General features: G+C 41.1%; 1 protein-coding gene and 1 long non-coding RNA gene across 2 annotated transcripts; one reads left to right on the forward strand and one right to left on the reverse strand.

Annotated features, from left to right (window-relative positions):
• Positions 1-75: 75 nt before the first annotated feature.
• On the forward strand, positions 76-24,148 carry LOC116285918 (uncharacterized). Its single transcript, XR_004195684.2, has 3 exons — positions 76-145; positions 23,091-23,245; positions 24,014-24,148. It is a non-coding gene; the product is annotated as an uncharacterized lncRNA (long non-coding RNA).
• IL1A (interleukin 1 alpha) lies at positions 8,980-18,618 on the reverse strand. Its single transcript, XM_015238792.3, has 7 exons — positions 18,543-18,618; positions 17,837-17,895; positions 16,805-16,853; positions 15,252-15,474; positions 13,483-13,656; positions 12,123-12,244; positions 8,980-9,986 (listed from the first exon to the last, which is right to left on the reverse strand). The coding sequence occupies exons 2-7, from the start codon at positions 17,890-17,892 to the stop codon at positions 9,789-9,791; spliced, it is 822 nt and encodes a 273-aa protein (XP_015094278.3). The 5' UTR covers positions 17,893-17,895; positions 18,543-18,618; the 3' UTR covers positions 8,980-9,788.
• Positions 24,149-24,448: the final 300 nt, after the last annotated feature.

A 24,448-nucleotide genomic window follows, 5' to 3' on the forward strand; every position in this document is an offset into this window, starting at 1 on the left:
AACAGGCGCGTTGCGGTTGGCTCTGCCTTTCAAGCCCGCTCCTGGAGCCCTTTGATTGGAAGGACGTGCGGCGAGCGGGCCCTTGGCTCTGAAGGCGGCTGGTTGGGACGAAGGCGGCTGATTGGGATGGAGGCGGAGCAGCTCAGTGAGTCTCCCCGACCCTTTTAAGGATGCGGCTTCTGGGCTGTGGTGCTGTCATTTTCTTAGAAAGCTTGGGAGAGGGGAGGGGTGACCGGCCCTGGGGCTGCGCCGGGGACCCAGAAGGCAAGGCCTCCCTAACCCTCTCAGATCCTAAGGTTCACATAAAAATAAAATAAAACCCAAATATGATGAATTTGGCAGCTTTTCGCGAGCATTCATCTCTATTTGTTATTGTGAAACGAAAGGCTCTTAGTTTTTGGTACAGCAGGTCGGTACCATTTTGGCTTTTGATTGTGGTAAGATATACATAACAAAATTTACCATTTAAGCTATTTTTTAAAAGCGTACAGTTTAGTGGCATTAAGTACACTTAACAATGCTTTACAACCATAACCACTGTAAAAAATTAATAAACAGTTACCTCAGATAGAGTGGGGAAACCAGAAGGTGGAGTTCTCGTGTCACCCGTGTTGTAACATATGACAGAATTTCCTTCCTTTCTAAGGCTGAAAAATATTCCATTTTATGTATGTACCATATTTTGCGCATACATTCATCTGTCCTGGACACTTGGGTTACTTACACCTTTTGGCTCTTGTGAATTATGTTTCTTTGAACACGAGTGTACTACTATCTGTTGGAGTCTCTGCTTTCAATTCTTTGGGATATATACCTAGAAGGGTATTATTGGATGAAATGGTAATCCTATCTTTAATTTTTTGAGGTACTTCCATACCGTTTTCAGGATGGCTCCTTTTTATTTATTTATTTATTATTTTTTATGGAGGTGAAGTGGGAGGAAAGGGAGCAGGGCACAACCACTGAAGGACCAGCACAGTCACTGAGGACGAGACAAATTGGTTAGAACCAAGATGGCGGAAGATTCAACTTCCAATAGACCTTGAGCCTCATGGTGCACCCACAGGCGCCTTGAGGGTTCCTGGGCTGACCTTAAAAGAATTCAGAAAGTGGGCGGAGGGGGCGATTCCTGGAAAGCCTTGCCTCTTCCCCAAACTAGTTGGAATAATCCTCCTATCATTAGCATATGAAATTACCGAGCCTATAAAACCTAAAACTCCAAACCTTGTGGTCTCTTTCTGTCTCTGTCTCTTGTCTCTCTGCCTTCTGAGATGGCCCGCACTCTGTCTATGGAGTGTATATCAACTTTTACTTTAAACTAAACACCCTACACCTCTCTACCTATGGAGGATATATCTCCTAAGCTGTTTTCCCTTCTGAGTCTATGGAGTGTGTATCTCTCTAAATAAACTTGCTTTCACTTTACCATGCCTTGCTCTTAATTCCTTCCTATGTAAGGTAGGAACCTATTCTCCCACAACAGAGATACTGGGGAATTGACCCCCCCCCCCCCCGAGAACGGCTCCTTTTTAATGCATGATTTGTGTGTGTGTGTGTGTGTGTGTGTGTGTGTGTTTGGGGGTGGAAGTAATTAGGTTTATTTATTTATTTTTAGAGGAGATATTGGCGATTGAACCCAGGACCTCCTGCATGCTAAGCATGTGCTCTACCACTTGAGCTATACCCTACCCCCTTTTTAATGTGTGTTTTTGATTACACCTCATCAGCTGGGTGTATGCCTACCCGAGGAAGGGTTAATGGGGGCAGGCCCAGTCCTCCTGAGTCCCTAGACTCAGCTCATTCTTCTTTTTTTGGTCCTAATCCTTTTTCCTTTGAAGTTTGTCCTGTTTGGGCTATTCCCCAGTTCCATGAAGCGGTCTGGGAAATGCTTTTTGCACCGTGTGTGTTAGGGTTCCTCTTTCCTAGATGCCAGAGAGGTGCAGCTGTGTCTGGGTCCGTTTTTGCCAGGTTTGCTTCTACACGTGGGCTCTCCAGTGAAGCCACTGGAGCAGCGCTTTGTTCACAAACTGGGTGTGCAGCAGGGGACCACCCTAGGGTTTCTGGATTTACATATTTTGGCATTTACGTTAGTAGTATACAAATATGTTTAAAATAGGACAACTGATAATAATTTAAATGAAAAATGTGGACTCCATTTACGACTATGAATCCTTGCCTCATAGTTAAATCTAGCAACTAGGCAAGAGCATGTTTGGTTAATGAGTAAGAAAGGGGCTTGCTACAGTTTCAGAAAAGTGAAGGGGGTTCTGTTGGTCTTTACAGACTCTTAATAATTGAATAGGTAGCGCTTTTAGAAGTCATCTTGCCTGATCTCCCACCCCGTGCTAGAGTATTCTTCAGATCTCATGGACATATTACATCTTTGCAGGGATTCTGCTTGTGCCAGAGAACTACCTTCCCTTCCTGTTTTCTGAGAACTCTGGTTATTAGGAAACTTTCTTTAAAACGAGCTTAAATAAACCTCTTGCTCGTCGGTCCTAGTTCTCTGGAGCAACATAGGCCGATTTTGCACTCTTTTCTGCATTCTTTGAATATTTGAAGGGCTATTTTGTAGGACACAAAATATGGGGGAAAAGCTAGGCAGGTTTAACAGTTCTCAACTCATCAAGCAGAGTGTCCTCTGGTCTCCTTGTGGCTTTAATGGCTTCCCATTGCTCTCACAATGTGTGGTTTATGATGGACTGTTTTCACTTAGCATAAGGTTTTCCAGTTCATCCATGCTGTAGCTTGTGTCAGTATTTCATTCCTTTTTATGACTGGATAATAGTCTAAAGTATGTATATACCACATTTTACCTATTCATCTTAGTGGACATTTTGGTTGTTTCCACTTGGCTCTTATAAGTAATGCTGCTGTGAACAACCATATACAAGTTTTTCTGTGGACATATGTTTTATGTATTTTCAATACTCTTGAGTATTTAACTTAGGAGGGAAATTACTAGGTCATATGATAACTCTGTTTACCAATTTGAGAAGTTGCCAGACTGTTGAGGGTTCGGTTCCAATTTCTCCATATTCTAACAGACACTTATTAATTATCCATCTTTTTGATTATAACCATCCTGGGAGTGTGAAGTGGTATCTCATTGTGGTTTTTATTTGCATTTCCCTGATGGCTAATGACGTTGAACATTTCATGTGTTTATTGGCTGTTTGTATATCTTCTTTGGAGAAACATCTATTCAGATTCTTCACCCATTTTTTAATTAGGTCATTTGTCTTTTTATTATTGAGAGTTTTTTTTTTTCAGTGGTGGTCCTAAGGATTGAACCCAGGACCTCGTGCATGCTAAGCATGTGCTCTACCACTGAGCTATACTCAAAGAGGCTCTTTTAGTTAATTCTTAATTATTTTTCAGTCTCAGGCAAGGCATCCCTTCCGCAAGGGAGCTTTCCTGAGTTTCACTTTGTGATTAGCTTGATTATTTATCTTTCTCTTTGCTAGTCTGTAAGTTTTATGAGAACAGACCAGTATATTTACTTTACGTGGCACCAAATAAGAATTCAATAAATATCTGTTGAATGACTGAGTGGAAGTTTTGTAAAAGACTTTGACTATAGTAACCACACTATGTAGAAGTAGCTGCAGGTCCACACAGTAATACTATTGGCTGTTCTGGCCCTTATGTATCTTGTCTATCACTATATCATTAAAGACTTTGTTAAATGCCATGGTAGAAATCAAAATACAATACATTTGCAGGTACTAACTAATATATATAAAATAGATAAACAACAAGCTCATATTGTATAGCACAGGGAACTATATTCAGTATCTTGTAGTAACTTATGGTGAAAAAGAATATGAAAACAAATATATGTATGTTCAGGTATGACTGAAGCATTATGCTGTACACCAGAAATTGACACAACATTGTAAACTGACTATACTTCAACAACAAAAAAATATGTGTGTATATATATACCAAAAAAATACAATAGAATGTAGAAGTTGGAAAGATATAACATGGCCATGTTGAAGTTACCAAGAATGGCAGACTGGCTGGTCCAGAGACATTACCTGATGGTTTGAAGAATGTATCCCTTCACCTGTGGCCCAGTCTTCAGTTTTGTGGGTTCAGGAACTTGATTTAATTGTTACCCTGATTATGTATTAGTCTCTCAAGGATAAGTAAAAATTATAACAGCTACTCTTAAGTGAATGAAAAAATGAATCGAACATTCTTAATCCTTGGTGATGGGTTCTTTCTGTAGTTTATCTCATTTAAAACAAAAAACCTTTGATGTGATTATTACTAGTTCCATTTTTACAGGTCAAGAAACCGAGATGGAGAGATTAAGAGAAAGTTATAGTCCAAAGATATAGCCCAGAGTTATAAAGTAAATGAGATTTGAATCCAGTACTGATTCCAAAGTCTATTCTCTTTTTCTTTATAGTATTCTAAATTCACAAGAGACCGAATTGTAAGAGAGAGCCAATTTTAATTTACAAGACGGCTAGAATTGCAGAAGACACTTGATACTCATACCCTCTACCCAGCACATTCTCTTCCTTGAGGCCAATATGCAGGAAACTAGGTTATAATCCCTGAAATTCCCTTGATGAGTTTGAACCAGAACAAGAAGAGGTAGCTATCTGATTTAAATGTTTAATGACATTAAGCTACAGTATGCCTGTTGTCACAATAGAGATATACCTGCCAATGACACCAATCGGGGAATCATCCCAGCAGACATGGAAATGAGTTTTGTGGCATGACTTGCTCCTGGAGAGCTGAGGCTTGTGACTGCAACATTTTATTCTGTGTACTCACAAAACATCTGTTGAATAATCTTTTCTAAATTATTGCAGTATGTCACGCTAAGAATGCCTGTTGGTAATTTCCAAAAATCCTTTCTTTTTCCCCTTTAAAAACTTAGTAACAGCATTTCTTTTCACAAGAGGAAGAACTGGTGTCACGAACTAAGATGTAGAAAGAGCTTTGTGGAAGGATATGAGCTCTACTTCTTGGTGGGGGTTGGAGGGGAGTGTTCCTCTGGAAATCAAGGCCTCTCGTCACTGTCCTAGAAGTCAAAGTTGGTTCTGGGGATGCTGAGAGATAAGAGGACAACCCAGGGACAATCTACTCATATTTTCTTTATTCCATAGTCCTCTCTCAATGGGGTGGAGCATTACAGACCTTTGAAAGAGTGAATCTGGTGGCAAGAACGTACTTGCCGGGCCCCTCAGCTTCTGTGTGAATGTAAGTGAGTGTATGAATGGGTGGGCTTTGACTGTTTAGTGCCCTATTTCCAAATGGGGCACATTGGTGTTCCCAGAGCTGTAAGAAGGCCTCTGCTGAATTGATGGGACTTTTGTGTTCCCACTTCTTCTAAGCATGAATTGACTTGCCCAAAGAGGAGCCCAATGTTAAAACCATCTTTGACCCTGGGGATGCCTTAATTCAGTGATTCTTAACCAGAGATGAACATGAGAATTGCCTTTGGAGCTTTGAAAAGAAAATAGGATGCTCAAAGCCCCACCCTAGACTGACTGAATCAGAATTCTAGAAGTGAGGCCTGAGCACGTAAACTTGGGAAAAGCTCCAATGTTAGAGAACTCCAGGCACCTCAGAGACCTCAGTTTATTACCGTTCAGGGCTTAGCCTCTTTGTATATAAGACTGTATAAGATTCCTTTTTGTTTGTCAGTCACTTTGGTGGAAAAAGAGGTAAGATATAAGTTTCTAAGTAAAGGGGGCAAAGTTCTTGGCAAGTGAGAGTGGAGCACAGGAAATGGAATGAGGAAGAAAACCAAATAATGCATCTATAGGAAAAAGAAATAACTTTTATAGAGCAGTATAGAGGTTCCTCAAAAAATTAAAAATAGATCTACCATATGATCCAGGATTTCCACTTCTAATTATATACCCAAAGGAAATGAAAACAGAATATTGAAAAGATACCTGCACTCCAGTGTTTATTGCAGCATTATTTACAATGGCCAAGATATGGAAACAATCTAAGTGTTCATCAACAGATGAATGGATAAAGAAAATATTATATATAAAATGAAATATTGTTTAGTCATGAAAAGGAAGGAAATCCTGCTGTTTCCAACAACATGAATGGATCTTGAGGGCATTATGCTAAGTAAAATAAGCCAAAGAAAGACAAACATTGCGTGCTGTCACTTATATGTGGAATCTAAATAAAAAGTCAAATTCATAAAAATTTAATATAAATTGGTATTTTGCTGTGCAACCATACATTCACTTAAAAATTCAGAAAAATGCATAACCAGAAAACCTTATAAATCACCCAAGCACTCAGAGATAAGAATTGCTAACATTTTTGTATACAACTTTACAAATACAAATTTTAGGTATTTTAAATAAAAACAGGATCACACTATAAAAATGTTTGTAACCTATTTTTTATACTCCTCAGTATACTATCAGGAAAACGAAAATATGCTCACCAAATTACAGATGTCTCAAAACTAAGAGGAAGAGTCAGTGTATTAAAAAAGAAATCAGAATCTGGAACAATCTAGAAAAATCTGCGGCCAAATTAAGATTAAATTGAACAGGGATATATTTAAAATTTTGAATTTAGGGTGAGTTGCCTACAAACACTATATGAAATCATCAACAGTGTCACTTGTTTTCAAAAAGCTAATGTCACTTTCTAACCACAGCATGGTGTCTAAAATAGGAAGGGCGGAAGGACAGGCTTTACTGGGCTCACCATATCTTGAATAGTGTGCTCAATTCTGGGTAACAAGTTTTATGAAAGATGTTGACAAGCCAACATTGGCCAAGACTCAAGAGGACAATTTTGACAAATGTATTTATTTGGTCACAAAACCACCACACAATCAAGGAATACGTATAGACATACAAGCATATTTTACATCCGTCATAATAATTATTGCTGTCCCAGCTATTTCCATTGCCCCCCAAAAGTTCAAGTGTAGGTGTATAGAAGCATCAGAGGGATGATTTAATGTGGGTGCGGGTTAGGGAAATATCCTTTCCCTTTTACTTCTATAGCTTGGACTTAAAGGTGATTTGGCTCTTCTCTCATCAATTTGGCAACTGATGTGTGAGACTGTATTGAAAAAAATAGACTCCAACAAGTTCAGGGCTAGGATTGTTGAAGCTCATCATGGTGACCTTGTTGTTTAAGCAGTGGGGAGATGGGGAGTGGAGAATACCCTGTTAGAATACCGTTTGAGGCCATTTCTAGAATGATTTAATATTTCACTGTTAAACACTGAGCAGATACTATGTTTAAGATTTCTTGAATTGATACTGCTTGCTCAATTGTGTTGCATTTCTCTATTTCTTAAAATATTAAGATACTTAGTCTTATTCCAGCCAGACTTGGGGTATGGAAACCCTAGGAAGTCACAGCGGCTAGAAAGAAGGAGGTGAAACAAACAAGAGAGCAGTTTCTTCCTTTTCTCTCCACTTTTCTGTCTGTATTCTGCCGTGCTGTTAGGCTGAGTTTGGCTGTAAGTAATAGCAAACCAAAGGTAAATGACTTAAAATCACCATAATGGTTCTGTGGTCTTAAAGTCTGGCAGTAGGTTCTTAGTGCAACAGTGTCATCAGAGATACCGACTCATTTCCTCCTTCCATTCTTCATTCTTCAGCTTGAGGCTTCCCAGTGGTGGCAAGTTGGTTAGCACAGTTCCAAGCTCCACATCCTCACAGAACATGTCTCATGCAGAAAGGATGGAGGGAAAAAAGACTTTCTACTACGTGGCTCTATCTTTTATCTGGGTAGAAAATCTTTCTCAGCAGTTGCCCCCAACTGACTGACATCTCATTAGACAGGACTAACTCAGCATGACTCAGTCATGTGAGGACAGAATGATCGTGATTGGCTTAGACCAACTGGATTCATTCTTTGGGTCAAGACATATGTCCTTCTGAATGAAGTCAGAGTTCTGCCACTAAGGAAGATGGGGAGACGGTGATTGCATGGGCAACCAGTAGGGTTCATCATATGCTTCTCTTCTCTCTCTGATGTTACTGTTAGGATTTTACCTACTATAAACCTGCCCATGTCTCCCAAATCTGTCTCTAGTTCTAACATCTGTTGAGTTCCAGACGCATCATCATCTGCCCAGATATATCTGCACCTGAGTGTCCCGCCAGGAGCTCAAATTACATGTCTACAACGGTGCTCGTATACCGCATCCTGGAACGTAGAAGAACTCCATATTTCTACCAAAAATACTGATTAAGACACCACCACTCACCCACTCTCCAGTAGCGGGAAACTGACAGTCATCTCTGCTCCTTCCTCATGATTTTTCACATCTAATTCCAAATTCTCTTGATCTTAACTTTTTTCAACTTAGCATACTTTGTATCCTTGCTTTCCAAACGGATCACTAGTTTTTAATGTGGCTCTGAATGTGTGAGTTAGTATGGATATGTGAATATATGTGTTGTACGTGTCTTATATGAGCTTTAAATGAACCTGGGAATATTATCATTCCTAATGCCTTTTATGAATACTGCAGGTTAACAAAGGGGAGTGGAGAACCATAAAATCTTGGTTTTGTAAAGTAACACTAAGTATAGTTATTTATGTGAATTTTTATCATTTGTTCCTAATTACCATGCAGTAAAATAATGATTAAGACAACAAGTAGTTTTGTGTCAGATTTACTTTTTTTGGTAGGTTTTAACTCAATTATGATTGATAGTAATGTAGCAATCCTCATTGTTGGTAGTAATGTAACACTATGATTTGATCACAACTTTTAGAACCTTGAAGGAACAATTGCTTATGTCCCAGAAAAGAAAGTTTAGAGAACAGTTGTCCTGTAGTTGCCAAAGTTAATTTCATCCCATTTGAGCCAGTAGGACTGGGTAGTAGGTGAGACTGAATGACACAAGAATGCCAAAGCAAGTTTAAACGCAGAGGAATGAAAGATTTTGACCAATCAGTTCAAACAAACAAGATAATTAATATAAATTTATTATCATAATTACAGGGCTCTGAGGTAGCAGAATACAGAGGTTCACAACTTGGACCAAAGTGCCTTAGTACCTCAGACTCTCTCAGCCTGGAAAATGCTGTCTACTATTGCTGAAATCACACTCAGAGAATACAAGGAATTGCCATAAATATAATAATATCTTATAATTATCTTAGAAATAATATTTATAAATATATATATGTATATAAATAATAACTTAAAATAACATTTCATGCTTTGCTTTCTTCCTGAGCTCAGCTTCAAGAAGCATTTTGCTAAAACAGCTCATTGATTGGCATAGAACACTGTTGGGGCAGGAAGGATATAGGTACCATCCCCTCCATTTTGAAGATGATCAGACTGAGGTCCCAGAAACTTAGAGTATTGGATACCGGGTCCATCAGTGATTTAAAAGCAGAAGGTGAACAGTTGAAATGAAATGCTGGGTCCATGGCTTCTCATTCCAGCTGCTATTGTGGGTATTTCTTAGTATTCTTATGCTTTAGTTAACCCAGCTATAATATGGGTAGAGCCTTTTTGGTAGCCATAGTCAGTTGCCCTGGTCCACCCAAGATCTTTATGCAGAATAATAATTAAAATGATTGGTAGTTTGCAAAGTATAGGGTGTTCTTTAAATAACAAGCAATATTAGATGTCAGTGTTGATTCTGCTAGAGTTGGCTCTCTCTCTTACATAGAGAGTAAACATTCCTTTAGAACTACAAAGGGCACCTGCTGAGCAAGTGACTAAGAGTGAAGGATTTGACTCCTTCATGTACATGGTACATACGGACTGTCAACACTTCCCAAGTACATAGCCTCCAGAATCAAGACTGGTTTTCCAGTATCTGAAAGTCGGTGATCGAGGGCAGCCCCTTTGCCATGTGCACTAGTTCTTCTTGCTTTGTGGCAATAAACAATTTTGGATAGGCAGCTGATTTGAAGTAGTCCTTACTGCCATGCTTTTCCCAGAAGAAGAGGAGATTGGTCTCATCTGTGATGGTTTTGGGTGTCTCAGGCATCTCCTAAGGATAAGTAGAACAAAGATCTGTTAGAGAACAAGAAGATGCTAAAAAAAGAACTGATGGCTCAGTCCCTTGGCATTTGGCCTTCGTGAGAAACGTAGCACTCCAGGCCTATGACACTGTAACATGATGACATACGTTCTTCATTCATCTGTTCATTCGGAAAGCAATTATTACATACCTATTAGATGTATGGCCCTGTCTATTCATAATAATTGATTTCCTTACTTAACTGGAGAGAAATTCAATTTCATCACTAGGATTGCCAAAGACACTAGTGTCTCCCTGCATCCTGGCAGGTAGAGCAAACACCATTCGTGTCCTGCCTCCAACATAGACATAAAGCATTTTGCATCAGATCTGACCCTGGTGACTCTGAGACCTTAAAGCATTTTGACCTCTAAGTGTGAAAATCATATTTCAGGAAAGTAATTGAGAATTTAGAGATGTTTATCCTGTATTTGAGTCAACAATTGAAGGTTAAAAAACCTAACACACACAGCTTCCCAGGCATATCAGCAGCTGAATCCTTTTAATACAGTTTTTTGACAATTGTGACCTCTTTTGACCATACTCCTTTTGGTGAGTATGAAAAAAATCTAACAGCACTTTCATGGAAAAACAAAATTCAAATTCCAATTTGAGATGCTTTTTCTCTGCTCTTATAAGCTAAAACAACTAAATATCCTTTTGCGGTTTCCTTGTAGTTTTCAATGTCGGCAAGGATTTTATTTCCCGAACCCAATTCTCTTTTAGTTTTCCTTGTCTCAGTAAGAGGAGTTTCCCCTCTTCCTCCTTCTGGTTCTATCTCCAAAATATAACCAGATTCTGTCTACTTCTTCCCACCTGTCTCACCACTCCCCACCCCCAGACGTTATTATAACCACCTAATTGAGCTCTCTGCTTTCTCTATTGCCTCCTTTCTAATCTGTTCTCCATATTAGAAAATATAAGTAACATCAGACACTTCCTTGTTTGAAGCTCTTTAAGGGCTTTTCATTGCCCCTCAAATGAAATCCAAATGCAAGGCTCTGCAAACACCAGCCTCCACTTATCGCTCCTTTTTCTTGGAGTACCCCAGCTCCTTCGATGTCCCTTCTGTAATCTCTTGAAGCCCTAGGACTGGATGCACTCAGATCCCTCTGTTTGGAGGGCCCACCCCACTCACCCCTTGATGGCATGCTCCCTCCTATCAAGCAGCTCTCATCTCACAGGGAGTCCGAGCTAAAGAGCACGCTCCCAATTTCTCCATCTCAGCACCCTGTTCATTGACTTGCAGCATCTTGTGATTTTTGCCGGTTGTTTGGCTTGCCTACTGTCTGTGCCCCCTCAGAAGATTGAGTTCTATAAGGCCTTGGCTCACCTCTGTCTACAGAGCTGTAGGCACTCTGCTTGAAAAATAGAAGGCTCTCAATAAATAGCGTCTGTTGAATGAATTCATGAATGAAGTTACTGCTCTACTCTATAGACATCACTTTCATCTCACTTGATCCAGGTAGAAAAAAACCAATGTATTCACATAAATCCTAGTTGGGTGGGAGTGGGGGTTGGATTATACATTTACTGAGAACGAATCACCTGTTTATCAGTGGGGAGAACACCTAAAGCTATGGTGGGTGTGAGTGTGTGTGTGTCTGTATATTTGGACAGAAAGGCGATAGTGAAGATGGGGTGGAGATGAGGATAAAATTGGCACTAGTAAAGAGAGAGAAGCACCGAAGTCAGAAGGCCAGGGTTTGTGTCCTGGCTCCCAGCCTTTTGCTTTGTACTCATTGGCAGGCGATTAGTCCTCTCTGATCTCAGTGGCTCATTGGAGTTTCTTGGAGGGCAGGCCCCACTGTCCTGATGCCTACTATCACATAGGGCAGATAGTAGATGTCAGTGAAGATCGAAGATGGATGGAATCAGTTGATGCCCGGGAATGGGAGGTGAGCAGGATCAGGTAGGGAAGGAGAAAGAAGGAAAAAGGCCTCTGGGGATGGATGAGAAGTCGGATGGGAAGGCAGATGGGCAGGTGGGACGGTGGTAGAAAGAGAAGAGGGCAGTGCCACCCTGCTGGGGGTGTCTGCCTGCTGGGATCATCTGCAAACGTATGGGCTGTAAGTGAAGGTGAGCTGGAGACTGAGAGCAACTGACCTTCAGCAACACAGGTTCGTCTTCATTTTGAGCACTCACAAACAGCCGTGTTTTTGAGATTCTTAGAGTCACAGGAAGTTTAGAATCCTCTTCTGATGTATAAGCACCCATGTCAAATTTCACTGGCAAAGAGAAACGCCAAAAAAGAGAGTAAATCCATTGTATTTGAATAAAATCAAGTGTTTATAAAGATGGTGTGTGTGTGTGTGTGTGTGTGTGTGTGTCTGTGTGTGTAGTTACGTCCCCAAGTATGGTGTAAGTACCTGAAGGTCAGGAATGGAATTTACACATCTTTATATCCTTCACAATGTCTGCCATATTTACTGGGCAGGTAAATACTTGGTTTATGACTTTAGAATTTTCTATGTTGAATGAATGCTTGGGGGCTGAGTGTTTATTGAATCTCTTGTGATTACATTAGTGGGATAAGACCCTGGAATTTGTGAGGTTATGAGTAAAATGGAGGGGTTTAAGGAAGCTGAAACACTCATATGCTGCTAATGATAGTACAGAGTAGTTCACTTTTCCATAGCGAATGAAGCTTATTAAGAGCCGTAAGGTTATTTATGCTCAGGAATTTAGCATTTGGGATCTGCGTCAAAGAAATAACCTTATAGGGAAGAAAAGAATTTATACAAAGACATTTGCAACTGAGTTATTAAGAGCAAACCCAAGGGACCCACACAGCAACATGACTGCATATTCCAGTGCCACTGAAAATGGCAAACACATAGGCCTTGTCAATACGTGGGAAAACTGTGAACTAATCTGAAGTAGGGAAATAGAACACAAAATAACTTGTAAATGTCATAGAATGGAAAGCATGTTGGCTGGAGTATGTCCAATCAAAAAGAGCCCTGTGTGATAAACTTTCTTGGACCCTAAATTTCATTCTTCAGAACATATTTGCAGCTGATTGGCTGTTTTGTCTCACAATTATGTCATCAAAGATAGTGATTCTTTCTAGTTCGGTGTTGTCTGTAAGTCTGAGCAGCAGGCTTTCCAGTGGAGAGTGATTGCCCCTCGTTGGCTTCTGAGTAAATTCTGGGTAAGTCAATATTTCTGAGACTCAGTTTCCTTATCTCTAAAATTGAGGATAAGAATATCTCAGAACCAAAGGAGGTAGGATCTCAGGAAGCTTTACACTGCGCTGAGTGCTTTCCAAGCTAGGACACTTCTCTCCTGTGGAGCTTCCAGGTTTTGGCTGAAGCTCCTGTCCTTCATCGGATGACGTGCTTCATCCTCTTCTAGAAGGACTGTGCAAGCCAGGAATGTAGAGAGGATTATTTTTTTGCAAGCAGGACGCTTAAAAGAAATACAGAAATAAAGGGAGGGGAGGGTGACAGAGTTGTCCACTTACCTGCGTTGTCCAGGTTATTTAACACGGCAGCCATGAGGTATTGACCTGACGGGTCTCGAATTATACTTCGATTGAGGGCGTCATTCAGAATGCACTGGTGGTTGACGATCCTCATATAGTTGTATTTCACGTTGCTCTGCAGGTTGTAAGGTACTGATCTGGGCTTGATGATTTCTAAAACCATGATTACAAGCTCAGATTAATGTCTAGGTACAAACACAGCTGATATATCTGCTCTAATACAAGCACAGGAAGTAGCTATAGGAGGACATGAGGACTGTCCCAATGTAGGAGAGGAAACAGAGAGAAGTGAAGTCACCCAGTCAGCAGAATTGGTTCTAGGAGTATTCTTGTGGTTACTTATTTGTTTCTTTTGAAACTTTGCTTCTTCAGGCAATAGTTTTTTTGGTTTGTTTTTGTTTTGTTTTAAATTTAAGAGATTACTTGTGCAACTTTCTCATTTTTGGTTGTTTGGAGGTTTGTAAGTAACCAGGAAGACTCCTCATGGTCCCCATCTATATTTTCAAATGAATGTATTCTGAGAAAAAAAGGAATCCGCTAGAAATTATAGATGCCACTTGAGGTGGAAGTCTACCATCTCTCTGAACTGGGGTGTGTATCAATAGCTTCATAAATCCTCATGGCTCTGAGTAATTCTACTTCCAGGAATCTTTTATTCTAAAGAAGTAAATGGTGATAGAAATGAAGGTTTACTGATGCAGATATTCATTGTCACATTACTTATAATGGTGAAAGATTGGCATTCTAAAATGCCCTTTATTTATTGCTAAATGAAAAAGCTAGATACAAAATTGTATACAGTTGACCATAATAATATATTCAACATGTTTGTTCATATATATGTATGTATACAGAAAAGACTTTCAGGAAAGTATCATAGTGCTGGCAGTGGTAAACTGAGTGGTAGTATGAGTGATTTTAAATTTTCTTTCTTCTATTTTCTTCTATTTTCCAATTTTCTAGGAGAACATATATTAATGTTTAGTTGTTATCTTAAAAATACTGGGTTTATATTTCATGTAGAGGCTTGTACATTAAAGGCATTGGATATAAATCATGATTTCTGCAGTCAGATGGAACTGATTTGGTTTGAGGCTCTGCCACTTACATGCTGAGATTTTGGGCAGGTCACTATCTTCCTGAGCTTAGTTCCCTCATGTGTAAAATAAGGCTGTAGGGTTGTTGTGAAGGTCAGAGATAATGCAGCCAATTAATAAGTTAGCAGTGTTGGTAGTATTAACAAAAGTAGTAGTAGTAATAATAATAATTGCTACCGTTTATTAGGTATTTTCTATGTGCCAGGCATTATTCTGGTCCAGAAGCTTGTGAGTACTGAGTTAATCTTCACAAGAAGTAGGGGCTCTGATTATCTCCATTTGACATCAGGGGAAACAGAAGCACAGAAAGGTTAAGTAACTTGCCCAAGGAGGCATAATTGGTATGTGGAGGAGCATAGCTTGTAAGTGGTCACCTACTAGCAGTGTATAACTGCTGTCGGTCAAAATGCTGAAAGTCACATGACCTTAACAATATGGCCCCGACGTGAGCCTGTGAGCAAGTATGCTAGACTCAGGCCACTGCTGTCCTCTCCCCGCTGGAGAAGGATAAAGCTTAATTTTCCTTTCTTATGGTTAGCTACCAGACTGACGGCTGGTTGCCTTCTTGTTACTCTGATTCTATTTTCTCCTGGACTGTGCTGTCCTCATTTGCATGGAAAGCAATGGATATTATCGCACATGACCCCTTACCTTCTTCTGTGTCATTGGCAATGGCTTCCAGGTCATCATCGGTGATGAACTGATTTAAGCTCAGCCGTCTCTTCTTCAGAATCTTTCCATTGCTTGCCACCATCACCACACTCTCCTTGAAGGTAAGCTTGGATGTCTTAGAGGTTTCAGAGGTACTCAGAGACATCAGTTTGTCCATGCAGTCCTCATGAAGTGGCTCGTGGCTTGCATCATAGAAAGACTTCTGTGAGGAAGGAAAATGGAAACTGAGAGGCCGTCCACAGCCGTGGAATAAGACTCCTTCATTGTGGGGGCTTTATTCAGTAGACTTAGAGAGAAAGATGTCCATTTTGGTCTTGGGTAACCCACGTTTCACCCAGTCTTCCCCCACCATCTCTCCTTCTCTCTTTCTTCTTTCTCTGCCCCCTTCCCTTCCTCCCCTACTTCCTCCCATCCTTCCTTCAGGATTTGCCTGAAAGGATGTGTTGTCTTGGAAAGTCTTTGTCATCCATCTGGAGACTCAAAAATGAGATGTTGTTATACTTAGTGAAGTAAATCAGAAAAAGACAAATACTATATGATATCCCTTATATGTAGAACCTAAAAAATAATACAAATGAATCTATATAAAAAACAGAAATAGACTCAGACATAAGAAACAAATTTATGGTTACCAAGGGGAAGAAGGAGTGGGGAAGGGATGAATTAGGGGTATGGGATAAACAGATACAAACTACTATGTGTGAAATAGATAAGCAACAAGGATTTACTGTATAGCACAGGAAATTCTATTCATTATCTTGTAACAATCTGTAATGGAATATAACCAGAAAAAAACCCTGAATCACTATGCTCTACACCGGAAACTAATACAATATTGTAAATCAATCATACTTCAGTTTCAAAAACTGAGATGTCATGAAAGAGGTCTACAGGTGATCTTAGTGGTAACCTTCCAGTTAGTTCCCACTCCGGAGGTTAAACATCTGCGTGACAATGCTCAACTATTTTAGAACAACTCCTTCGGGAATAGCTTTTAGAGGCAGTGCCAGTGCGCATACTGTCTATTTGTGGTCTAACAGCAAAGTAACACAGCACGGTGAGTGGCTGCAGATTTCTCACGTTCAGTTGGCTCGCTTCCTCCACCTCAGCTTCATGGGATATTACGTCCGGGGAGCTGTCTCTAATCTCTGGAGCTGGTGTTGGAGAGGACCACAGTTTTGACCACAAATTTTCACTTTAGGAGACAGACCTCTGGTGAGGTGGCCCGAAGGGGCTGTCCCAGGATGGCATAACTACCATTCTGATTAAAAGCTGACCTAGGAGCCTTCATCCGTGAGGTTTCAGGATAGTTCTGCTCTGTTTTGGAAATATTTGGTGAGCACGAAGAATGCCATCAAGTGTCAGTGCAGAGAGGCAGCTGGTCTCATTTGTAAGGAAGAAATGCATGTCTCTGGCCTTCTAGCGAGGGTAAGACCAGAGCATCCAGGATTCAAGCCCGTGCTGTTATCTTTTGGTGGAGAAAATCCTGCATAAGCATAGCAAATCCATAAGAATTACAATCATTTTCTTACCTGATTCAGAGAGAGATGGTCAATTTCGGAACCGTATTCTTCATTTTCACTGTTAAATAAAATGATGGGGATATAATTCTGTTTGTTTTATCACTACAGTCACTGGGAAACCTATGTTAATAAGCACATTAGCTTTGGGTAACACACACACACATGCACATGGCCATTAATTACTGTCATCTTTGAAAATTAAGGGCGTCTATACATACACATACATACAGTAATCTGTACCTGATAATTTGGAATTAGTAGTCATCAGGCCAGGCCTTGAACTTTACCTGTGCTCTATCTGTAAAAATGAGGCTTGGCTAACCAATTGAAGAGTTGTAATTGAATTTCAGGGGAAAATTTTAAACTCCTCAAGAGAGAAGAAAGATGTTCGAAGCACCTCATTTTAATTTTAACCAAATAGGTTACATGTTACAGCTTGCCTTCATGTATTCACTAAAACAGATTTAATCATGTATACTTTGCAAAATATCCAGGCAACATTTCCATAGTCTAGTTTGTGTCACTTTATCTTAATAGGTAATGGGAACACCAGTGTTTGTTTAAGGTATTCTACAATTTTAACTTTTTATTCATTTACCTGTGTCCTATGAAGGAGGTGTGACTGTGTGTGTTTCATGTGCTCAGATTGCTGTGAAACCATTTCCTATTCCAGATGGAGATCGAGAAGTTTTCCTGAGAAAGGTTTTTTTCTCCGACAGTTCATTAGAAGCCATTACTGTATCAGGGTCTGTGAACCCCACCGAGGCTGTGTCTAAGTCAATGCTGAAAACCACTAGGACTCAGCAGACCTGAACAATAAGCTTTCTAAAATGGCTGTCTCCCCATCCTCTTCATCTCAGTTTCCCTGCTGGATGCTTAGGTCCCCTGGGTCTTCGCTCAGCCTGCGCTCACTGCAGAGGTGGGGCACCCCTGTGCATCCTCTGCTGGTCTGGCCCCATTCAGGTTACCGTAATCCCAGCTGGGTTCTAATGTGCCTTGCTCCCCTCCTTGAAATCACAAGAGACAAAATCTCTTTCCTACCTGTAACAGTTCTTCAGGTCTTCAAAGAGGTCGGGGACTTTGGCCATCTTCTGCATATTCTGCAACAGAGAACACCAGTAGCTGTCAGCCCAGCCTGCCTCTGAACCAGATGCCTGCAAGGGGAACCACCCCTGCTCTGTGCTTCTTGAGAAACTTAATGAATGACTTAGCTCACACTCAGCATTTTCCCCGTCCTTCTTTTCACCCCCTTGAATTATTTGCGTACATTTTTGCCTCCTCTACTAGATTGTAAACTTCTAATAGAATCTTGGTATCCCTCATGTGCCCAGACTGATGCACGGCTCACAGTAGGCATTCAATGAATGTCTGGACGTGTGAAAACAAAGCAAAACAAAACACCCTGACAAGAATGAGATATTTACACAGATATGAGAGCGAGAGACAGAGTTAGACACTTGCAGCTTTCTCCTAATAAGTTCTGGTAGAAGAAGTTCCCTCCAAGGGAGGCTCGGCTCTACCCCTCTGTGCCCTCAGCTGAAACCAGCTCCTCTGTCCCTCAGTTTCCCACCAGCAGAGGGAATCATTTTCTGAAATCTGACTGTGATTCTAACTCACACACCAAACCACGGAAGGGCCGGAAAACGAAGGAAGAGGCTTTAACTTCAGAGAAGGCAGTTTGAGAGATAAAGGCCAAGGAGAAAAACAAGAAATACTTTAAAAGCCAAAGATGTGATAAGGACGATACCTCTGCTGACTCGAGCGACAATGAAATGACTCGCTCGTCTCTCTGGAAACTGTGGCCCGAGTCAGGCTCCTTTGCCTTTTGTTGGCTGTGGAGTAGGCGTGGCCATGATTGCATCACCGGGAATTTACAGGGAAAGATTCTGGGGTGGTTTTTTTTTTTTTAATTTTTAAAAATTGAAATATAGTTGACTTACAATATCATGTCAGTTTCTGTGTACAGCATAGTGATTCAGTTACACACATATCTATTCTTTTACATATTCTTTTTCATCATAGGTTATTGCAAGACATTGAATATAGTTCCCTGTGCTGTGCAGTAGGACCTTGTTGTTTATCTATTCTATATATAGTAGTTTGTGTTTGCCAATCCCAAACTCCCAAATTGATCCCTCCACCCACCTCCGTTTTATATTTTTTAACGTTCATTCAGCAGTATACTGGCCAGAATAATGGCAAATTATATACTTGATAATAGTGTTTACAGAGCTCCCAGGAGTTTCCGACTTGGTTCCTTTATTAGTTGCTTTGTTCTAAACAATGATAAACATGGAGTCTTGGAAAAAGGGAAGAAGAGCAGGAAACTCGTTTCTAAAAATACTCAGTGGGGAAGAGAGGGAGAACTAAAATCGGAATTGTAGATGGCTAGAATGGGAGAGAGGTGCAAGAGCTGTAGATTGTGTTTTGGCTTAATTTGTTTTTTGCACTGCAGGGCTGAGGATGAATTGATGGAACACTTGGCAGTGAAGGGCTGGCTCTTGAGGGAAGAGGTTCCATCTTTTCTGAAGAGGGAGGTTTGCTTGAGTAGGCGACAGCCTCCTGGTTAGGGCAGGGTGGAGGAGAGAAGAGTGATATTCAACCACAGAAGTCTTAATCCTCTTACTCCTCTGAGCACCTCAGTCCATTTCAGACTGTAAGTGGTGGAGCTTCAGGAGAAAACTGTGCCCTGGCCACGTTAGAGCGAAGTCGCCACCTTCCAGAGCCCGAAGAGAAGCCTGGCCTTCTTGAGGCTTAACTCCAGCTGTGTGAGGATCACTGCAGACTCAGGGAGGTGTGAGCAAGGCCAGAAGCCAGTGGCTGGCTTCAAGAATGGAGATGAGGGGAAAGGAAAGGACTCATAAATGACACTGATTCAGTGCTGCTTGGTCGTTATTGTCAAAGATTTTTGGCACCCCGAGGCTAGCCCAGTTTGGGTGGTAGAACACCAGAATCTTGGCAGATAAATGTTTCAGGTTTTCTGGTTGGGGTTTAAGCCTCATAATTTAAAATAAAGGAAATAGATGGGAAAAGAAGGTGGGGGAGAAATAAAAATGTAAAGAGAGGAAGGCAAGGCACCACAATGCAACATACTGAAAAGCGAAAAAACTCAGAACTAGGAGTCACGTGGTCTGTGTGAGTTGGGTAAAGTATTCTGTTTGGTCTTGTTTAACTGCAAATAATGAGGCTGGTTAGGTGATCATTGAGGTCTGTCCTAGGTGCAAAATTTCTGATTCTGATTCACTTGCCCAGTCCAGTTCCTGCTGGTCATAGGCCTGGTATTACAACAATTATAAATAAGAGCCACGGAAAATACTGGCGTCTTGGCTGTAGGCAGTGCCAGGGTAGGACCAGGTTGGACAGATCGGGGTGGATCCTTTTGTGAACAGTGATGGCCGCCAGTTCTCTGTATCTGTGGTTCTCCTTTAGGCAACACAGAAATGTTATCCCTGGTCATTCCCCTCGGCCTCCCACAGATCTTGTGAGGACTATTACTAAGAAACAATTGCAAAGCACGCTGTGAACGTGGGCTGCTATGGAGATGCAGCTAAACAAAAATAATAACAGCACTAATGATGGCTTATGTCGCTTGGGAACAGTCGTGTATGGCCATCATCGTAACGCCTGAGTTCACAGAAGAAAACAGAGCTCTTATTGAAAGTAATGGTTTGAAACTTCAACAGGGAGGACATTTTCAGGTGAAAACCTCCACTGAAACCCTGAAGTTATTCAGTTTCTGGGAGGAATACATACCACCTCTTTGGTAATCCAGGAAAATACCCTTGGTTCCACCGTCAGTGGCCACACCCATCCTGGCCGATGTCACATCTCCTGCAGAGAATTCCTCCAGTGTGGCTGATGACTTTCTCAAGGAAGGTTTGAACTTTTCTCTAGACAGCCAACTCAGGTTGGAACCTCGTCTAGCCTTTTCCTGCACATGACCTTCTTGGAAGCTGGTTTTTAAAGACAAAGCAATGTGCGTCAGGTTTACAGAGTGAGAGGTCCTTGCTTGGTTTGGGGGAACCTACTTTTCTGTGAGTGTGAACAAAGGTTGACTTGCAAGTAAGCCTCACTCAGCCCCAGACCACCTCTTCCCAGGGAACACGGAGAGACTCTAGGTAGAACTCTGCTGGAGCCCAAGGGTGTTTGGGGGTTGTCGTGCGACTGACACTTTGGGTGGCTTTTCACGCACCCACCTCTTGACTTCTTTAGGGGAAGGGTATGGCTCAAGTGGTGGAATGCATGATTAGCGTGCAGGAGGTCCTGGGTTCAGTCCCCAGTACCACCTCCAAAAGCAAACAAACAAACAAATAAATAAACCTAATTACCTCCCTGCCCACCTCCCCCACCAATAAATCCTTCTTTAATCGTTTTTACCTGACTCATCCAGAAAAACATTATTGTGCACTTGTTCTATGCCAGGGATTTTGCTGGGCATCAGTGTTTTTCTTTCATGATTCACAAAATCAGGTATGTGAGCTGAGATAACGCAGTATTTTGGTAGGTGAGTGGATATGCTTTATAAGCTCCAGAAGCTGTGGGTCCAAAAAGTCACGTGACGCTTTCCTTTGAAAACTGCTTTATATAGTTACAAAGAGCTCTCTCTCAGCCACCCTGTCTCACTGGAGCCTCGCTTTACCTATGAGAGGTAGTGATTACCACACCCTTTCACAGCTGAGGACCTTTGAAGGGGTTAAGTAACCAAACGACGGTCCCCAAAGTGGCAGAGCCAGTGCTCGGATTCAGGTCCCAAGTCCAATCTTCTCCTTCTGCTGCATAGAGAAGCTCAAGTCTCTTATCACCACCAACGCCAAGTGACAGGGCTGAAACTGATCATCCTTAACGGTCTTTCCAGCCTCAAACAGTGTATCATTCAGTGATTCTAGGATTCTTTGTTAAAAAAAAAAAGAAAGAAATGGTTTGAAATAACCTCCATCTCTCTTCTCTCCCTCCAATGAAATCTCGATTTTTTTCTTTGAAATACAGGAAAGGGGTGAAGGTGATCAGCGTACCTGAGTGCATGGTCAGTGGTGGAGTCTGGATGGGGATTTAGTGACACTCTTGCTATTGTACGTGGAGACAGGAAACACCTATGATCATCTACAGAACCAACTTTAAAATCATTGTGTGTAGTTGGATCTCTCAGGGTGCTTGAATGAAGAGAGAAAACATGACTCTTCTCTATAAGGGAATAGCAATTATTTCCTTTTAGGTGATAGAAAGCCCCTTCAGAGGAATGAAGTGCGTGTAAAGCATCACATGCAGAGACGATTGACCCTTTGGCTCAACCCTCGCCCTGTTTAGTTATAATGTTTTTAAATTCCATGACAGTGGGAAAGAGGAAAGGATCTAACAGTTAACCATGTCTTTGATGATCCTGGCATTATAATACATTATCTCCTTTAATCTCTAATCAAACCTGCAAGGTAGGCATTCTTAGTACATTTTACAGAAGAGGAAGTCAAGGTCCCGGAAGATTAAGCAACTGTCTAAGGTCACAAGGTTACCAAGTTGCCTACATGGGATTCAGACTCCAGAGTGTGGCCTCAACCAACCACAAGACCTTCTCTTTTTCTTAGCACGTCTTCCTTTCCTTTGCTCCTGTTAATTTCTGATTTTTTTCTGCTTTGTCTCCTCTATTGAAGGACGTAGAATGATATATGTTGGAGAAGGATGCACTTCAGATTCCATCTAAATTAAACTCTCACTTTATTACAGAGGAAGCAGGCTCAGAGAAGGGAAATGCCTAAGTCTCAAGGTCACACGGAGAGTTCATTATAAGAGTGGGAATGAAAATGGAAACTCACTGTTTCTTGATTTCTAGTTCGAAATATCCTGGCTCTTTAGTAAAGAAAGGTAAAGTGAAGAAAAGATATCTCTCCATGGCTTCTCGCCCGTAAATAAAAAAGAAGTTTAAAAAAAAAGAGAGAGACCCTATTCAGTGAGCAAAACAGCCATGGTTCCTGCTCTCCTGCAAGCTGACAGTACTGATCAGTAACCCCCACATGAGTAGATGTGTACCAACTGAGATGCGTGTAGTGCACGCATTGAACAGAGGAGCTAGTCTTAGATCGGGCGTGGATAGTTCAATGGAGAGGGAAGAGGGAATATTCCAGGCAGAGCAAATTCCATGGGGGTCAAATTAGTTCAAGTAGGGCATTGAGGCTGGAGCCCAGAGTTGGGGTGAGGGGTAGGCTAAACCGGTGGTGAAATGGGGATGGGGAGAAAGGCAAGAGCCAGAAAGGCAGGGCCTTGTGTAGACCCCACTAACATCTTTACCCATTTAACTTTGCAGAAACTTTGCACAAGTGCTCTGGAACTTGGAGAGCAGAGGGATGGCTGTGGCTTGGGGAAGATGGAGAAATTCAAGTTGGCAGAATCAGGAAGGGACAGTTTCATGATCAGCCAGCAAATCCCCGTTTGGCCGTGACCCCTTCTCTTCGCCTAAGGGTATTTGTTCCCTAATTTATGTGCATTTTTGGCTTGTTTGTATCTCAGATTCCCTTTCTCTCTCCTCTTGCGATGGTGGTAAATAGGGCTGTGTCCCCTCTTTTCCTTCTCCTTTGGCTGTGTGCCCTTTTTTCTGTCTTTCACGGAAGCTCTTTTAGAAATCAGAGTTCATGGGAAAGTCTCCTGTGTGGCAGCAGTCATTTCTGTGCCTGTGTCTCACTTTTCTTCTTGCTGGCTAATTTTGACTATCTAATTAGAAGCACATTTTTAAGGAATTTCCTTTCCTTTTGAGTCATTTTCTTCATCGGAGTCATAGTTACCTCTGGTCTGAACTTGTTTCTCAATTTAAAAAAAACTTGTATTACCTTTTTACTTTTTTAGATTCTAAAGCATGTTTATTAAATATTGGTAGGGAAATGTGCAAAGAAAAGAAGAAAATAAACATCCCCCCACTGTTGAATAACTAAAAGTAGTCACTATTACTATTTTGGTGAATTTCTTTTCAGTCTTTCTTTTTTCAAGGCATACATAGATTTGTTTTTATACAAACGAGATACTCATGCATTTTGACATTTGCTTTCCTGAAATCTAAGGAGCATGTATTTGGTAGACCATGCTCATCGAATATCCATCTGCCCATTTGTGGAATTACTGGATAAATGCCTGTCTTCATTTCCTGGTCTCCCTTGCAGTTAGATTAGGGACACATGGCTTGTCTGGCCAATGTACTGTGAGCAGGAAGTGAGACGAGATTTGTTTCACCTCCAGGCTGATGCAATCAAGGACCAGTGTGTGCCTCCGTCATTGCCAACTTCCCCTGATGCAGCAACTTCGGAGGTCATGTGTCCCATATGTTGTGGTTAGAAATGCATGAGGTGTGGCTGCTAATGCATGAGATTAAAACAACCTGCATTTGTGTTAAGTTGCTGAGACTTCAGAGTTTATTTGTTACTGCGGCAAAACCTAACCTATTCTGATTACAACTATATCTGAGGGTCCTTCCTTTCTCTATCACAAACTTCAAAGTAAGATGCACTTTTTCTCAAAATTCCTTTCAGATAATCAATTCCTTCTTGGACAGAAGTGTGTCTAGATTAGCATTCCTCTTGCCGCATTCTTCGGCCTCTGGGAGATGAATTTCCCAATAAAGCAAATCAAGAACTTAATCAGATGCTTTCATTTTGGCCAGATATTCCAGATATA

This window comes from Vicugna pacos, chromosome 28 (genome assembly GCF_048564905.1).
Source record: "Vicugna pacos chromosome 28, VicPac4, whole genome shotgun sequence".
NCBI classification, from domain to species: Eukaryota; Metazoa; Chordata; class Mammalia; order Artiodactyla; family Camelidae; genus Vicugna; species Vicugna pacos.